This window comes from Tursiops truncatus, chromosome 7 (assembly GCF_011762595.2).
Source record: "Tursiops truncatus isolate mTurTru1 chromosome 7, mTurTru1.mat.Y, whole genome shotgun sequence".
Lineage (NCBI taxonomy): Eukaryota > Metazoa > Chordata > Mammalia > Artiodactyla > Delphinidae > Tursiops > Tursiops truncatus.
Genome location: NC_047040.1, coordinates 1790939 through 1807421, shown reverse-complemented (window position 1 = coordinate 1807421; position 16483 = coordinate 1790939). Strand labels below are relative to the sequence as shown.

General features: G+C 48.4%; 1 protein-coding gene across 4 annotated transcripts in view; it reads right to left on the bottom strand.

The window, feature by feature from the left end:
- HDAC4 (histone deacetylase 4) overlaps window positions 1–16483 on the bottom strand; it is a 287196-nt gene that overhangs the window by 234907 nt on the left and 35806 nt on the right. For 3 of the 4 annotated variants that reach the window (XR_012332891.1, XM_033859438.2, XM_033859440.2), the window contains exon 2: window positions 8472–8713. Coding sequence is in view for 3 of the 4 variants with exons in the window: in XM_033859438.2 (XP_033715329.1) it covers window positions 8472–8493 (22 nt within the window). In the remaining variant the exon portion in view is untranslated. The remainder of the gene's footprint in view (window positions 1–8471; window positions 8714–16483) is intronic. The other variant, XM_033859439.2, reaches the window with a different exon arrangement.

Below are 16483 nucleotides of genomic sequence, written 5' to 3'. Positions count from 1 at the left end.
TTAAATCAACATGAACGTGAAAATGAGGAGCACAGGGAATTCCGAATCACACCGTCCAACACGGAGGAACTGCCACTAAGTACGCTCAGCGTAACAGACGCGAACGGCTTAGAAAGGGCTCTTCGTACAAAGTCTAGAAAACCGGTGTTAGGAACAGATTCCATGGAATTCTCTTAGAACTCCAACAGCATCACACAAATCCTACTGAATCAACAAGTCGATGAGAGACACAGTTGTAACAAAAGTTCAGTTTCTACAAAGGACTGCTTAGGAAAATTCATAGACTGCACTTAAAAAGGAATAAACTTGGCTATGAATGCAAACAAGTCAAAATATTGACAGAACCTTTAGCCCTTAAAACGTGAGGCATTCTCTTGGCTTCCGCACCTTGAACAATTACACTGTAAGGAGCAATCTTCTCCAAAATGGCCTAAGAGTTTAGGGTTTAAAAAAATAAACTGCATGGGGCTTCCCTGGTGGCACAGTGGTTGAGAATCCGCCTGCCAATGCAGGGGCCACTGGTTCGAGCCTTGGTCCAGGAAGATCCCACATGCCGTGGAGCAACTAAGCCCGTGTGCCACAACTACTGAGCCTGCGCTCTAGAGCCCGTGCGCCGCAACTACCGAGCCTGCGTGCTGCAACTACTGAAGCCCGTGCACCTAGAGCCCATGCTCTGCAACAAGAGAAGCCACCGCAATGAGAAGCCCGCGCACCGCAACAAGAGAAGCCACCGCTCGCCGCAACTAGAGGAAGCCCGCGCACAGCAACAGAGACCCAACCCAGCCATAAATAAATAAATAATAAATAAATAAATGTTAAAATAATAATAAATAAATAACTAAATTGCCATCAGTCACAAAAGCTCCCTCAGTGAAAGGTCTAAAGATAATCTCTTAACAATAACAAATCAAACGAGAACACAGAATCAGAGAGCACGTGTGAGCCCTGGGAGAACACGGTTACGAGCAGACGACAAATCCCCCAGTTAGCGGCCACTCAATAATTCCCATCAAGATGCTGACACAAAGCTTACAGAACTCTTTACGAGTGCTACGGCAAAAGGAGTAAAAATAAGCATATGTAAGATATGCATACATTTTATTTTTTAAAAAATATCACTTTTAAATAAGCCTCCCTACTACTTTTGAAAAGTATACAGTATTAGAAGAAGTTAGAAAAATGGCTATAACGTCGAACACTGCTGTTCATCTTAAAATCCCAAAAGCTCTGAGGCTGCGCTGCGGCCTGGATGGTTCCAGTTCCGAGTCAGGACCACTGCATTCAGGCGGCAGCAGCGGGAACCCCGGGCCGCTGGGAGGAGGAGAAGGGCTGGGGGGACACAGGGCCTGAAGTCCAACAGGACGAGGCCACTGTTGGCCATCCCAGCTCATGACCCGAACAGACGGTCAGAAAACCCAGAACCTGACGCAGCCTCTAGGGAGTGGCCACCTCCCTGCCCACCTGGGCCGAGCACGCCCGGAGACCAGGCTCCGGCCGAGTTCATCCCTCCTATTTCCGCTTGTTTTGTGGGAAGCGGGGGGAAGCGGGGGGCAAACATGAAAATCCCACAATCAGGTCTCTTTCCATCATACGCTGCTTAGCACTCCCGCTCACAGGCCAATATTCCCAGCACCTTACCAAGTGGGGAAAAGCAAACCCATGTGAAAACACAAGGCCAGACATGATTCTAAAAAGTTTACAGTCATTTGCCTCATTTGATTTTTTTCTTGATTATAATTTTCCCAAAAGTGTCCATTTTTTATCATGGTCTCACGAAATACGCAAATAAAAGGCTCTTAGGTGGAAGTAACATGAGACGTTTCAACCAAAATCTCCCACATTAACCTGGTCGGCCAGCCCCCCAGTCAGCTCTCAGGACTGGCAAAGAGAAGCTCAAAGAAGTTCAGAAATACACAGGGACATGCTGCGCGCACTGCAAATGCCAAGAAGTCCAGCCACGGCCGAGCCACGCACGTTTAAGCCACGGGAACACAACGCACGCGTCCCAGGAGGGCACAGAGCGCGCGCCCGGATGCGAGGCCCATACCCCTTCTCCACGCCAACAGGGTCTCGGAACCGAGACGGGATGGGCCCGCGTGGACCTGGGTACAGCTGCCCCTCCTGGTCAGGACCCCGTCCCCGACGCACACCTCTCCACTCCCATCTCCCACCTCTGCCAGCCCAGCTCTCGCCTCCGGGCCCCTCTGGGGCATCTCAGCCTCTGTGCTCCACGGGGCAGGCGAGCTCCTGCCCTGCTCCCCACTCAGCTCACACGTCCTGACCTCACACACCCCTTCTGAGGGACCCCTGCCCCCCCGGCCCATCCCCTCTTCACATGAACCACACCGTACCAAGGGGGCCGGTGCCTCCGTCTGGCCTGGCCCAGGGACCCCACGCAGGTCAGCAGGATAGATTCCTAACTGGCCCGGCGTGGCCAGCATCTGCCCAGCAGAGGGGCACACATCCCTCAAGGGAAGATGACTGATTCCAGTTCCAGGATGGCCTCTGAGTAGATACCTGGCCTTAGGCGGGGCACTGGATGGCAGTCAAGACTGGGTTCCTCATGGACAGAACAGGAATAACAGTGTTCTAGCTCACTTCCCAGGGCCGTCGCGCAAAATGAATGAGATAACCCGTAAAGCACAATTCAGAACCAAGTCGCTGTTCATTCTGGGCCCCTAAGAGCACAGCAGAGTTTGACTTGCAGTTAGAGAGCAACCGGTGTTGATTCGTTACTATTATAAGCTTTAAACATCTACGGTTTTTTAAACAGAGCAGCCCCGGCCCTTCACAGCCCAGCATCTGGGGGTGGCCGCCCAGCACCCACCTGTCCACCTTCCACCTGTCCCCACCGCTGGGCGCCTCAATCACGGCCTTTCTGTTCCGCCGACAAGCTGCGCTCGGTGGTTTCTAATGATCCTGGTACAGGGCTTTCTATGTCAAATACATACCGGGAGTTCATTCTTAAATTTCAATATCGTTAATCATCTAACATTCAGCATCTCAGAATTCAGAAATTTGCATTTCTACAATGGTGGCTTTGAAAAACAGGACATAAATGCAAATGTTCCACAAACCGTATAAGAATTTTCAGAGAATTGCCAAAACAAACCATCAATGCTCCATTGACAGTGAATTTTCTGAGCTCTTCATAACGACTGAGTATTCGTGATTTTTAAAAGACAAAACACAATTTGAGAATTTTTTTTTGAAAAAGGAGGTTGAAAAAGAAGTCGTTATGTCTCCATGATTTCCAGAACAAACCTTGACTGATTAAGCCCCAGATAATGATGGCGTGGAGGATCCGGGGCCAAGACAACTCAGGGGCTGCGACTGCAGCGCGGGTGCCCGGAGGAGCCTGGGGGACGCTCGCAGACAGGAAACGCACAGGGTGTTTCTGAACCTGCCCTTGAGAAAGCAGAAGCGGGCGGTACCAGGGGCCCGCGAGTACCTCCCACCCCAGGGTCCATCTGAACAATGAGGCTCCCCGCCGTCCCCCCAAGACACCTGCATTCGGCACGACTTCGGGAACCTGGCTCCCCTCCCTGCTCTCCCTGCGCAGAACCCCGGGCCCGGCAGCCGCTGGGGACTCTCCATGCCTCCCAGAAATGTCATGAACAAGCTCTTCTCCAGCTGCTCCCCGTCTTCCGATGGGCATGATCACAGCCTCCATCTCCTGGCCTAAGCTCCCAGGACTCTGCCGGCCGCACCTGCTGGCTCCACACCCCGCCTCCCGAAAGCCCAGGCCTGGGCCTCCCCGGGCCTTGTCCAAGGCCACTCCCGGCTCCCCAGCTCTCCTCCTGTGGCCCAGGGCCTCGCACAGGGTCCACGACCCACCCCCAGCAGCTCAGAATCAATGTCTTCTTCATGTTAATTGCAAGTCCTTAAAATTCACTTCTCCCCTTAAAACTTCGCAGCATTCCTGAAACACTGAATCTTTGCAAAGCACAATTTAAATGATATAAAAATGTGTCTTTCTGAGATCATTTCTATATTAAAATATAACACCCTTGGTGGCCAAACTGGTTGAAATAAACAGGCTCGAGATCCAACAAAGCAATACCAGGGCTCCGGCTCAGACCAGCGGAGGCCAAGAGCCTCTCCTGGGAGACTTACAGGATTAGAACTTTACGACGGCCTGAAGAAATCAAACTATGTTGAAACTCATTAATCACCAAGTAACTGTTGACACAGACTTTTTAGCTGCTTTTATGTGGACGGGGCATTTCAGATTGAAGAGGATACTGAGAAATCAGAGTATGGTCCAAATTAAAACACGGATCAGAAACATACAAGTTTCCCTCAAAACAGTTATCCTGTTTTTAACACGATACGTGCCTCTTACCAAGACACAGGGAGGGATGGGGCACCTGAATGACAGTCAGCCAGCTCTCCGTCGAGGGCGTGGTTTGGATGCCCACACACAGGTCCAGGAGGCTCCGTACGGGGCTCCCTAAGGCTTACGGTCCCTCCTCCAGACTTGCTCTAGGCAGAAACGTTACTGCAAAGAAGGTGAGTTGCACTGGGCGGGGTGGGAGTGGCAGAAAGGTGGCCGAGCGACAGCGTCTGGTTCTCCTGTAAGCCAGCCGAGGCCCCCATATCCTAGCACAGTCCAACCACAAGGGACTCTACAGTGTTCATCTGAGGAAAACAAAGGAAGAGGGAGCAACGAAGGAGCCCGTGTCTGTCCTGCCAGCAGACCCACGGACTGTCTACAGTCGCTCAGTCCGGCCGGGGACTCGGCTTCGAAGCGAGGCCCTGCGTCCTAGTAGCCCCCGACCGCTTGGGCACATCCCAGCAGGGAAAGGCTTGGAGCGCTGGGGCAGACAGGGAGCACAACATCTCAGAGGCTCTTTTCATTCTTCCTGCTCTCAAAGAAGAGTTCTCTTAGACTCAATCAAGCCAGGCCCTTTCCTCAGGCTGCACGCACCATTAGAAATAGTTATCCAGAGCAATAAAACCCAACAGTTAACAGTTTTACGTCAGAGAACCAGGGCCTGGCTCTGGCAAAGTTCAGAAAGAACGGCAATAAAATCATAATGCACACCTCACCCAACGCCAGAGGGAGTGTTCAAGGCAAACGGGGAGAGAAAAACGCTACACATCAAAGGAAAAGGGCCCAAGCCAGCCGGCACTGCAAGCGTGAGAGGAGGGGCCCACAGCGGCTGGCCTCCCCCGGCCCGGCGCCGAGGGCCACACAGGAGCTGGCAGAGCCGCGGCTGGGACAGGAGGCACCCAGGTGCCGCAGGGGGAGGGAGGGTGCGCGGCCAGGAGAGACCGGCACCGCACGTCCCAGGGATGCAGAGACTGAAACAGGACTCGTCTGCTCGGGCTGAAGACAAGACAGAGAACGGCGAGAAATGCCTGTTCAGAAGAGCGAATTGAACAAGTCAGTATTAATTAGTTCTCTTCCTCCCTCAAATCCACTAAAATGACAAAAGATAAATATAAACATGAAGGGATTTGCAGCGAGGCTAGACAGTGGGAAAGCAGTAGCGTCAACCGACAAGAAACCTGGAGGAATTTCCTAGAAAATGTACATCCCAGGGGGTCCAAGTGATGGGAAAACCATCACTGGTGAGCAGACCGTCGCCCCAGGCTGGCAACGGCCTTGTGGAGGAGGGGGTGTGCAGACCCACAGCTCAGCCCAAAACGGCCCAGGGGAAGCAGCAGGGAAGCAGCAGGGCAGCCGGGGGCGGAGGGCGACCGACCGGCCAGCGTGTGGACCCTCGTGGTGGCAAGCACTGTTTGTGGTCCCTTGCTGCAGCTCCAGGGGCTGCTCAGGGAAGGAGGGCGGGCCCCTGAAGGAGAGCTTCAGGCCCCAAGCGCACCACTCCCTACATCAGAGGGAAGAGGAGGGAAGAGGCTCAGGCCACAAGGCAGCCCTGCCTCACCAGCTCCACCCACTGAGAGAGACAGAGCTTCCAGCGTCAAGAACGACGCACACACACCAGGCAGGACACGACGGCAGTCAACAGCCACGGGTGAACCCCCCACGTGAGACGCAAGACTCTGGGAAGGAGAAAAAAGCAAAACCCAACTAGATCTCTGCTGTTCACGGGGACCAGGCTTGTGAGGGTAAGAAAAGTGGGTGGAGAAGCGTTTCTCAGCCCAAAGAAACCAAGGGCAGAAATACTTTTAGGAGACTGATTAACTTTGGGGCGAAGAAACATGAAACAAAGAGAAATACATTGTATTTTGTTAAGAGAACAGGGAAATACGTTGTATTTTGTTAAGAGACCAGGGCCACCAAGAGATAACAGTCATGAGTTTTTTAGTGCTGAAAAACACACTGGAATACATAAAGCCAAAAAAACGGTCCATAAGATGGTCTTTTTGTAAAAAGAATATTACAAACTAGAGTCATAATGGAAAGCACACATTTCTCTAGAAATCGAGGAGACAGAAAAGATAAAGCCATACTGATCTAGATCTCAATTAACTTAATATGTATAGACAAAATAACATATAGAGGAAAAATACATACAGATACTCCTATGTATAAATGTATTTGACACTTGAACAACACGGGATTGAACTGTGCCAACCACTTATGGTGGATTTTTTCATAGTAAGTACCACGGTACCACGCCATCCGTGATGGGCTGAATTCCCGGACGGGGAATTGCAGACACGGAGGAGCCAGCTGTGGATGCAGGGAGCTGACTATAAACTACACGTGGATTGTCGACTGCGGACAGGCTCGGCACCCCTGACCCCCTTGCGGTTTGAGGGTCAACTGTATGTAATACTTATGAATGAGAAAACTTTACATACAGTATTGATGTATACATGGAGACTTCTTTAGACCAAAAAAAAAACCAACAACAACAACAAGAAAGAAAAAAATAAGGGGAAAAAGAGTACTCTTTCTCTTCAAATGCCCGGTGGCATGTACGAGATCTGATTACATCTATGGCAGCTCATGCAAAAACAGTGCACCCCCATGTGTACAGGAATGTAAATTCAAACAATAATTTCTCCCGAGACTGTTGACAAGAATGAAATAGACTGAATTCACCTAGTGCAGGTGCCAATGAAGGAAAGTATCTATGTTCATAAACTACGATTAAGAGAAGTTGAGGCAGAGTTTCTGGAGCAATTTGAGAGTAACCTTAGAAGTTTTACATGCACATGCCCACCAACCCAGCAATTCTACCTCTTGGAATTGATCCAGTGGAGATCTTACAGAAGCGTATGTTCAAAATATATGTATATAATAATTGTTTGATGCCGGTTTGGGGCTGTTATAAATACCGCTGCAGCCATATACCACATAAATATCCATCTTCGAGCTACCAAAAGTAAGTCTGTCTGATGCTCAAACTGCACTAAAATGGGAAAAATAAAACAGAGCCCCAGAGACAGAATGCTTACACTCTGTTAAAACTGACACACACACCCTACCTGTTCAGACACAGGAGAAAGGCATGTCCCCAACTCTGAGTGGGAGGGAGAGTCCACGGTCTACCTCACCCACTTCCATCCAGACTGCTGAATTTTGTTTGACACTTTGTATCAAGCAATACAGGAACGATTTAAATCAATAAAGCCTCTTCATACCTAAATACAACCGGGAATCCTGCTCTCGGGAGCTTCAGACAACTCTGATCGGGCCAAGGAGAGGGGTGTGAACGTGCGGGGGGGCCAATCCCCAAGGGAGAGACCACACCAAGCCCCACCCCTCTCTGCTGAGCCGGACCCACAGCCGCACTGACGGATGCGGTGCCTCAAGGATGCCCTGCAGCTGCCCAGGCAGACTCAGGACAACTGACAGCTAAGTGGCCCAAGGCCACACTGCGCTGGACGGTGCGGCGGGACAAGGCAGGGCTCCCAGCTTGGTCGGAGCGAGCACGGTGACTCTGCGACGGGGGAGACGGGGGAGGAGGAGCCCCGAACGCGTGTGTCCGCAACACGCTTCTGAAGCTAAGAGCCATGCAAACGTGGCTCCCGGCCCCATTTGGCCACTTACTTGCCCTGTGACCTGGGGCAAGTCACTTCTTCCCGCCAGGTGGGAGACGTTTAGGGCCTAGTGAGGAGTCAATGCGCATAAGATGCTTAGTGCAGCGCCTCATAAAAAGCCTCGGGCACCAGGAGCGATGCCCCTTGGCCACCACTGATGGGCACCGATCGTGCTTCTTCTCAGAGTCGGACCAGAGGCCCTCCCACCCCCACGGCCCCCAGAAACAGAGCAGCTGGAGACGAAGACGCAAGTGGACGCGTACCCGTCACCTCCCTGAAGCACCAGAGAAACGGGTGCCGCTCAAGTCGGCATGCAGGTCCCGGCGGAGGCTGGACCCCACGTCTCCGTGAGGCCCTCCTCAGCCTTCCGCCACTGAGACGAAGAGCAGCCTACTGTGCCCTCGGGGCCGTCGTAAACCGACGGCGGTCATGATGGAGGACCCAGTGGGAGACCCAGGACCAGCTGTGAGGGCAGCGCGTCCGCCAAGAGGACCCAGGGCCCCGCTTACCTGGATGGCTTTGGGAGCTCATTGCGAGCAGCGGCTTCTCCTTCAAGGGATTCAAAAGGGCTCAAAACTTCCACATGAACGGGAGCTCCAAAGAGCCCCAGGGTCCCACCGGCACATACAAATCCAGCGACGCGCACGGCTGGTCCACGGCCACGAAAACTCCCCGTCTCGCCGACCACGTAGTGGGCCCAGTAATCCAAAGGAGGGCAGGGGTCTCCCCGGGCTCTCAGGAGACGACCTGTCTGGGGAGAGAAAGGGGAGGCTTCGGTTAGGAGGTGAAGGCCCCCCGGACACCACATGGAGCACGGAATCAATCGTTCACGCTCCACCCCCGTCTCTACAATCCATGGAACCATCATTTGAAAATTGTACAAACTACTTGGACGTTTTGTTAGTAAATGTATGTAAATACGTGTAACAGCGTATCTGTGCCACAACCTCGACACTGAGGACGGAAAACGTTTTAAACAAGAAATCACTTTAAGCCCACTCCCCACACACACATTTTTTCATTTTCGCTATATCCCCGACTATTCCTATTTTACGTAGCGGCAATCTCAGAGTTTAAGTTTAAATTCAGCTTCCCTCACTTACGCCCTAAATCATTCCCCAGGTTTCCATCTTCCTAATAACCATTTCCTCAATTTATTTCCATTTTCTGATCGTAAAAGCAAAACCTGCTCATCACAGGAAGTATTTAAAAGGTGATCGTGATGCCGTGACACAGAGGCAAACACCTGGTAATACTGTGATGCATTTCCTTGCCGTCCTTCTTCGCCTTTCGCCCATACTGGCTACTAGCTCTACAGCTGGACACCCTATTCCCTTTGCTGACACGACAGTCAGGCATTTTCCAATGTCATGAACAACTCCTGGTTAACAGCGCTTTGAAGGCCGTTTCCCTCTGCGTCTGTGACGGAGCTGCCTGCCGCCTCCCTGGGAGGACCTGCTCCTCCCCCACTCCAGGTGGCTCTGATGAGCTCTGCCAATCACAGGTCCGTCCCCAGACGGGAGGGTGGCACGGGAGGGTGGCACGTACTGTAAGCCGAGCTCATCAAATCCTCTTCCCAAGACCACCCTCTTCCATAGGTCACAGGCACCTAACAGAGGAGGAGCCCAAAGAAACCAGGGCACGAATCCCCACCGCCAAGCGTCTGCCTCGGTGGGATGGCGTCACCAGTGACTTTTTAAATACTTTGCTGCGATGAGCATGTTTTACTTTACAATCGGAATACGGAGATAAACTGAGGAAATGGTAATTATGAACATCCTCCCACTGACCTGGGCTCAGGGGTCCTCTGAGGCCTATCACCCGCTCCTTTAGTAGTGTAACAAATTCCTGTTCTTGATTAAATTATTCAAGGATTTTCTTTTTCCCCCTATTGCTTATAACCAAAGAACCCTAAACCATTCATCATGTAAAGGATTAAACCCCAATTATACGTTATCTATAACTCTGTGATTAATATCTTTCTGATTACTGTTCTATATCTGTTTATTTCCTTAGGAAACACAGTAACTTATTTATTCATCTCTTAAATGGATAAAGAAGATGTGGCATATATATATATGGAATAGTAGCCATAAAAGGTGAATGAAATAATGCCATTTGCAGCAACGCGGATGGACCTAGAGATGATCCTATTAAGTGAAGTAAATCAGAAAGACAAATATCATATGATATCATTTATATGTGGAATCTAAACTATGACACGAATGAACTTATCTACAAAACAGAAACAGACGCACAGACATAGAGAACAAGTCACTGCCAAGCAGGGGAGAGGGGAGGGATGGAGTGGGAGGCTGGGATTAGCAGATGAAAACTATTATATATAGAATGGATAAACAACAAGGTCCTACTGTATAGCACAGGGAACTATATTCAATATTCTGCGATAAACCAGAATGGAAAAGAACATGAAAAAGAATACATATATGTATAACTGAGTCACTTTGCTGTACAGCAGAAATTCATACAACATGGTAAATCAACTACACTTCAATAAAATTTTAGAAAAAATGGAATTTTTACTCATCTCTCAACCAGAAAGAAACACCATTGTCTTGAAAGCAATGCAGATGGTATATTTTGCAAACCCCTGCAAGCCTCGGATGGCTCTGTATCCTTCACACAAAAATCACAACGTGGCTGGGTATAAAAGTCTTGGATCACAAATATTTCTCCCTCAAAATCTTAGCCACTGCCCCCTCCTCAGATACAGAAAACGCGGGCCCAGCAAAGCAGCACTTCCTTTCCAGGGAGCCTTTGGGGCTGAGTTCTGAGGCTTTCTTCTGTCTGGATTCTGCCAGGACTTTTTTTTTAACTTTAATCTTGAAATTCAAAAATGTTGTCAGAAGATGTGTGGTCAGTCTCTTTCCCTTTATTTTGTTCCAAACATGAACCTTTCAATACACACAGGTCTTTTTTTCTGCTCAGGAAAATGCTCTTCAATCACGTTTTGACAATTGTTTTGTTACATTTGTTTTGTCATCTCCAGAGCTTCCCACACCGTCTGGCTGAAACCTCCCCATCGTATCTGGCCTCTCGCAGCACCGGCACATCGTCGTTCACTCTGCATCCCAAGAGCCTTCGCCAGCGTGTTCTCCACAGCACTGCTCCTAGTTTCCATGATATCCGTTTTACTCCCATGGCTTTTCATACAGATTTTAACTAAACCTTAAGCTCTTTGTTTCAAACGTTTCCCTTTACAGCTCATTCCATTATCTTTTCCTCTCAGCTGATTCCCTCCTCATGACCTTCTGTTCTGTTTGTCTTCCTAGTCAAAGTCTTTTCAAAATTTCTTTTTTCTGATTCTGACTATAAATTGTTTTCAGAGGTATATCTGTCTTCTGCCTTTCAGGGTAGCTCCCTTTCCCCCACATTCTGGGATACCTTTTAAGACCCCATGGTGGGGATTATTTATTTATCCTCAAATAAGAATAGCTGTGGTCCAGGGACTTCCCAGGTGGTCCAGTGGTTAAGACTGCACTCCCAATGCAGGGGGCCCAGGTATGATCCCTGGTCAGGGAACTAGATCCCACATGCCACAACTAAAAAAAGATTCTGCATGCCACAACTAAAGATTCCGCAGGCCGCAACCGAAGACCCTGCGTGCTGCAACTAAGACCCAGCACAGCCAAATAAGTAAATATTAAAAAAAAAAAAAAAGAATAGCTGTGGTCCAGACCTGAGTTTTGCCCAAAGACTCTGTCCTCTGCTCCTACCCGCTCCTCTGTCTACTGCAATAGTGGCTAAAACGCTTCTCAGAGCCACCGCCTCTGCAGCTGACATGCACAGCCCCGAACCAAACGGCTAGTGTCCAGCAGGCTCTCACCTAGTGCGAGGCTGCCAGACTGAGACGGCTCTCTTCCCAGATGCAGACTGAACAGAACACAGAAGCTTCTGCTATAATACAATATACACGCTCTGGAAGAACCTCACACTCCAAAAACCTGCATACTAAAAATACCTGGGCTTATGAAAAAAAAATAAGGTTGGAGCAGACTATTCAAAACTGCAATTTAATAACCAGGGTACTACAAAAATCAACACTAACTCTAATGTTTGAAGTACCATAGTTTAAAAAAAGACATGTAAAATTCCTAATAAATAAAAAGTCCTTATAAAAGCTGGCAACGTTTTGATGAGAGAGGTTAAAAGGAAGAATTGAAGCTTCTGAGTTATGGAATCAGGGACAGAACATACAAAGATGGAGAAAACCGTGCAGTGAACATTTCTGAGAAGGCGCAGTCTGCCGAAACAAGCAAGAGGCAGAGCTGAGGTGGTGGGAGGAAAGTGCACACAGACACAGGGCATCCCTCCAGGGTCCCACGTCCAGCCTGCGGGTGTCCTTAACAGTCAAACCCTGTTCCTTGATGGTAAGAAGCATCAGTGAAGCAGGAAGAATCCAGTGTGACCCAGCTCAACCTCTGCACTACACTGACACCTCTCCCCCATGTACCAGTAGGACATGAGCTACTTCAAGTCATAAGAACATGCCTTGGGACTTCCCTGGCAGTCCAGCAGTTAAGACTTCACCTTCCAATGCAGGGGGTGTGGGTTCGATCCTTGGTAGGGGAGCTAAGATCCCACATGCTTCACAGCCAAAAAACGAAAACGTAAAACAAAAGCAACACTGTAACAAATTCAACAAAGACTTTAAAAATGGTCCATATCAAAAAAAAAAAAATCTTTAAAAAAAGAACATGCCTTGTTACAGGGCGGGATGTATATGAAAGAACCTACACAACCCCAGTGGGCTCATTTCCTACGGCTTAATATGTATAGACAAAGGACCACAGACTGAGCGGTTTAGAAACCACAGAAGTGTATTGTTCACAGTCTGGAGGCAAGAAAGTTTCAGAGTCTGAAACCCAGGTGTCAGCGAGGCCGTCCCCGAAAGCCGCGGGGAAATCCCTCCCGGCCTCCTCCAGCCTCCGGCAGCTGTGGCATCTTGGGTGCCCTTGCGCTGGCAGCTGCAGGGCTCCAACCCTGCTTTCTCCCGTGGGTCTGCCTCCACGCGGCCGTCTTCTTAGAAGGACACAGTCACAGCGGGTTAGGGGCTCAACCGACTTCAGTGCGACTTCATCTTAACGAGTTACATCTGCAAAGACCCCATTCCCAAATGAGTTCACACTCTGAGGTACTGGGGGTCAGGATTTCAATACAACTTTTGGGTGGGGGCGACACAATCCAACACCTAACGCCCAGTACGCACTGCACCCAGGCCTCTTCCCTGACAGGTCCCCTACCCGCCCTCACCAGCGCTGTGTGAGCCCGGACGGTTCCAGAGAGAAATGTGCCTCCGTCACTTCACAATCCTCTGCATCATAACCAGACCGCATTCCACATAGGCCAGCTCCCTCAGGATGCTCTCAACACCGTGAGACGGAGAGGCATGGGCTCTGGAAAGCAGCCCCCTGCAGCATAGGGACGGACGCCCAGTGTCCTGGCTGGGTCAGAGGGTGACTCTGTAAGTCCCAGGGGAGACAGTGGGGCAGGGGATCTCCCTCTCGGCTCTCAGCTGAACCTCCAGCTGCATCATTTAGCCCAGTTCCTCCGACCTCAGCCACACCAGGTCTATCAGGAGACTCTGCACCCTGGGTCTCTGAGAGGAGCCATAAACTTCCGGTCAGTTGTCGGCTGGCAGAGTCCAGCTCACAGCTGAGAGCGCTGGCATGAGAGCCAAGGCCACCAGCATCCTGGGCTCCAGGTGTGAATCTCAGGTCACATTTTAATACAAACATGACCTTGAGCAAGCAGCCGGACCGCTCTCTGCCCCACCTCCTAACCTATGGGAATGGGGATGAGATGGGAAACAGCACTGTGACCATCACAGGAGTGTCGTAAGGACTAAATGCGTGAGCACAGGAGAAGCACCGTGACAGGGCTGGCACACGGCTAACATCCAGGTACTAGCCATTGATCCGATCATTATTTATCTTAAACCAAAAGCTTCTAATAAAGTTTTGACGATTTTCCTGGGGACGATCAGAATTCTGCTTCTAGTCAAAATAGAATAATACAGTCCAGATTTACTCTCCTACACAAAGCAGCTCCAACAGACAAAACACATGCAACTGTGGCTTCCAGACACTGGACATCAGGCATGTGACCCTTGAGGAGACACAAACATGATGAGCTGCCCAGTCGTCCCAGCTGACTGCTCGGAGACAGTTTCCAGGTACCAGTGCAGGGAGGACACAGAAAACATGTGAAGAAATAATGGCTTAAATTTCCCAAATTTGGTGAAACTATAAACCCATAGACCCAAGAGTGCAACCAACTCCAAGCACAGACACGTGATGAAGATCACACCTGGACAGAACATAATCAAGTTACTTAAAACCAGGTTTAAGATAATGTCTCAAAAGCGGTTGGGAAGGAAAAGTCACATCACGGACAGAAAAACAAAAATAGGAACAACAGCGGATTTCTCAGCGCAAAGAATGCAAAAGCCAGAAGACACTGGAGCAGCACCTTTCAAAGGGACTCACACACACACAAATGCTGCACCACGCGAAAAACACATCTTTCAAAAACAAAGGTGAAATAGAGATGTTTTCCGGTATTCAGAAGCGAAAATATTCATCACCAGCAGACCTACACTAAAAGAAATCTCAAAGGCAAAAGGAAAATCGTACCAGATGGAAACACAGATCTACACAGAGGAGTGAAGAGCTTCAGAAATGGGAACCATACAGGTAAATAGAAAAGATTCTTCTCCGATGCTGAATCTCTCTTAAAGAGAACTGTTTAATGCAAAAGTCATAACATATTACAAAGTTTATATCATACGTACTGAGAAAACATATGTCAAAAATAACACAAAGGGGCTTCCCTGGTGGCGCAGTGGTTGAGAGTCCGCCTGCCGATGCAGGGGACGCGGGTTCGTGCCCTGGTCCGGGAAGATCCCACACGCCGCGGGGCGGCTGGGCCCGTGAGCCATGGCCGCTGACCCTGCGCATCCGGAGCCTGTGCTCCGCAACGGGAGAGGCCACAGCAGTGAGAGGCCCGCATACCGCTAAAAAAATAAATAAACAAATAAAAATAACACAAAGACTGGGAGGGGACGAACAGAAGTATACTGTAGTATGTTCTTACATTAGACATGAAGTAGTTTAACCTTGAAGATAAGACTGTGATAAGCGGAAGATGTAGACTATAAATCCTAAAGTCCCACTTAAAAAAGAAATGATTATAATTAACAAGCCAATAAAATTAATACAATCATAAAATAATATAATATAATAAAATTAATACAATCATAAAAATACTCAATCCAAATGAAGGCAGAAGAAGAGAAAAACAGAACACAAAAGTGACAAGTAGAAAACAAAAAGCAAGATGGTAGCTTTAAACCAAACAATATCAATGACCAGATCAAATGGTCTAAACGCCCCAATTAAAGAGGTTGTCAGATGGGATGAAAAAGCAAGACCCTGCTTCCAGAGTATAAAGAGGAATTATGTGAGGTAGGACTAAAAATGGTTTAGAGAGAAGAGGTCATGCTTTTTATTGTAAAATAAATCTTCCCCAAGCATCACGGACCCAAACATATGCTGCCTACAAGGAACGTGTTTTAAGTAGTGAAAGATGGAAAAAGATATACCATGCAAATACTAATCAAAAGAAAGCTATAATGTTCACATGAATATCAGACAAAGTAAATGTTAACGAAAGAATATCACCAGGGATAAAGAAGGTCATTTCATAACGATCAAGGGGTCAATTCATTAAAAGGACATAACATTCCTAAACACGTATGCACCTGATAACAGAGCTTCATACATGAAGCAGAAACTAGTAAAAGTGTAAGGAGAAATGGACAAATCTGTAGGTGGAAATTTCAACACCCTGCTCTTAATAGTGGTTAGAACAGGGAGACAGAAAATTAGCAAGAGCAGAGAAGACACGAACAACACCATCACCCACCCTGACCAAGATGAGGTTTATAGACACTTCATGAACGACAGCAGAATACATACTCTTCACATTCTTTTTAAATCCACACAGAATAGTTACCAAGACAGACCATCTTTTGGTCTCAATAAATTTTAAAAGACTCAAGTCAAGATATACAAAGTATGTTTTCTGACTTGAAATTAGAAATCAGTAACAGAAAGATATCTGGAAAACCAGATATCTGGAAACTAAATAATACACTTCATGGGTCAAAGAAGAAATTAAAACAGAAATTATGAAGTATTTTGAAATGAATGAAAATGAAGCACAACATGTTTGTAGTGCTGAGAGGAAGTTTATAGCACTGAATGCCTGCATGAGAGAAGAAGGTCCTAAGTCAATGACCTCAGGTTTTACTGTTAGAAACTAGAAAAAGGATAAACCAGACCCAAAATAGCAGAAAAAAGACAATAACAAAGAGCAGAAATCAATGAAATAGAAAAATCAGTGAAACTAAATGCTGATTCTTTGAGAAAGTAAAATTGATAAACCTCTAGCTAAACTTATCAGGAAAAACAGAGAAAGAAGACACAAATTAACAACA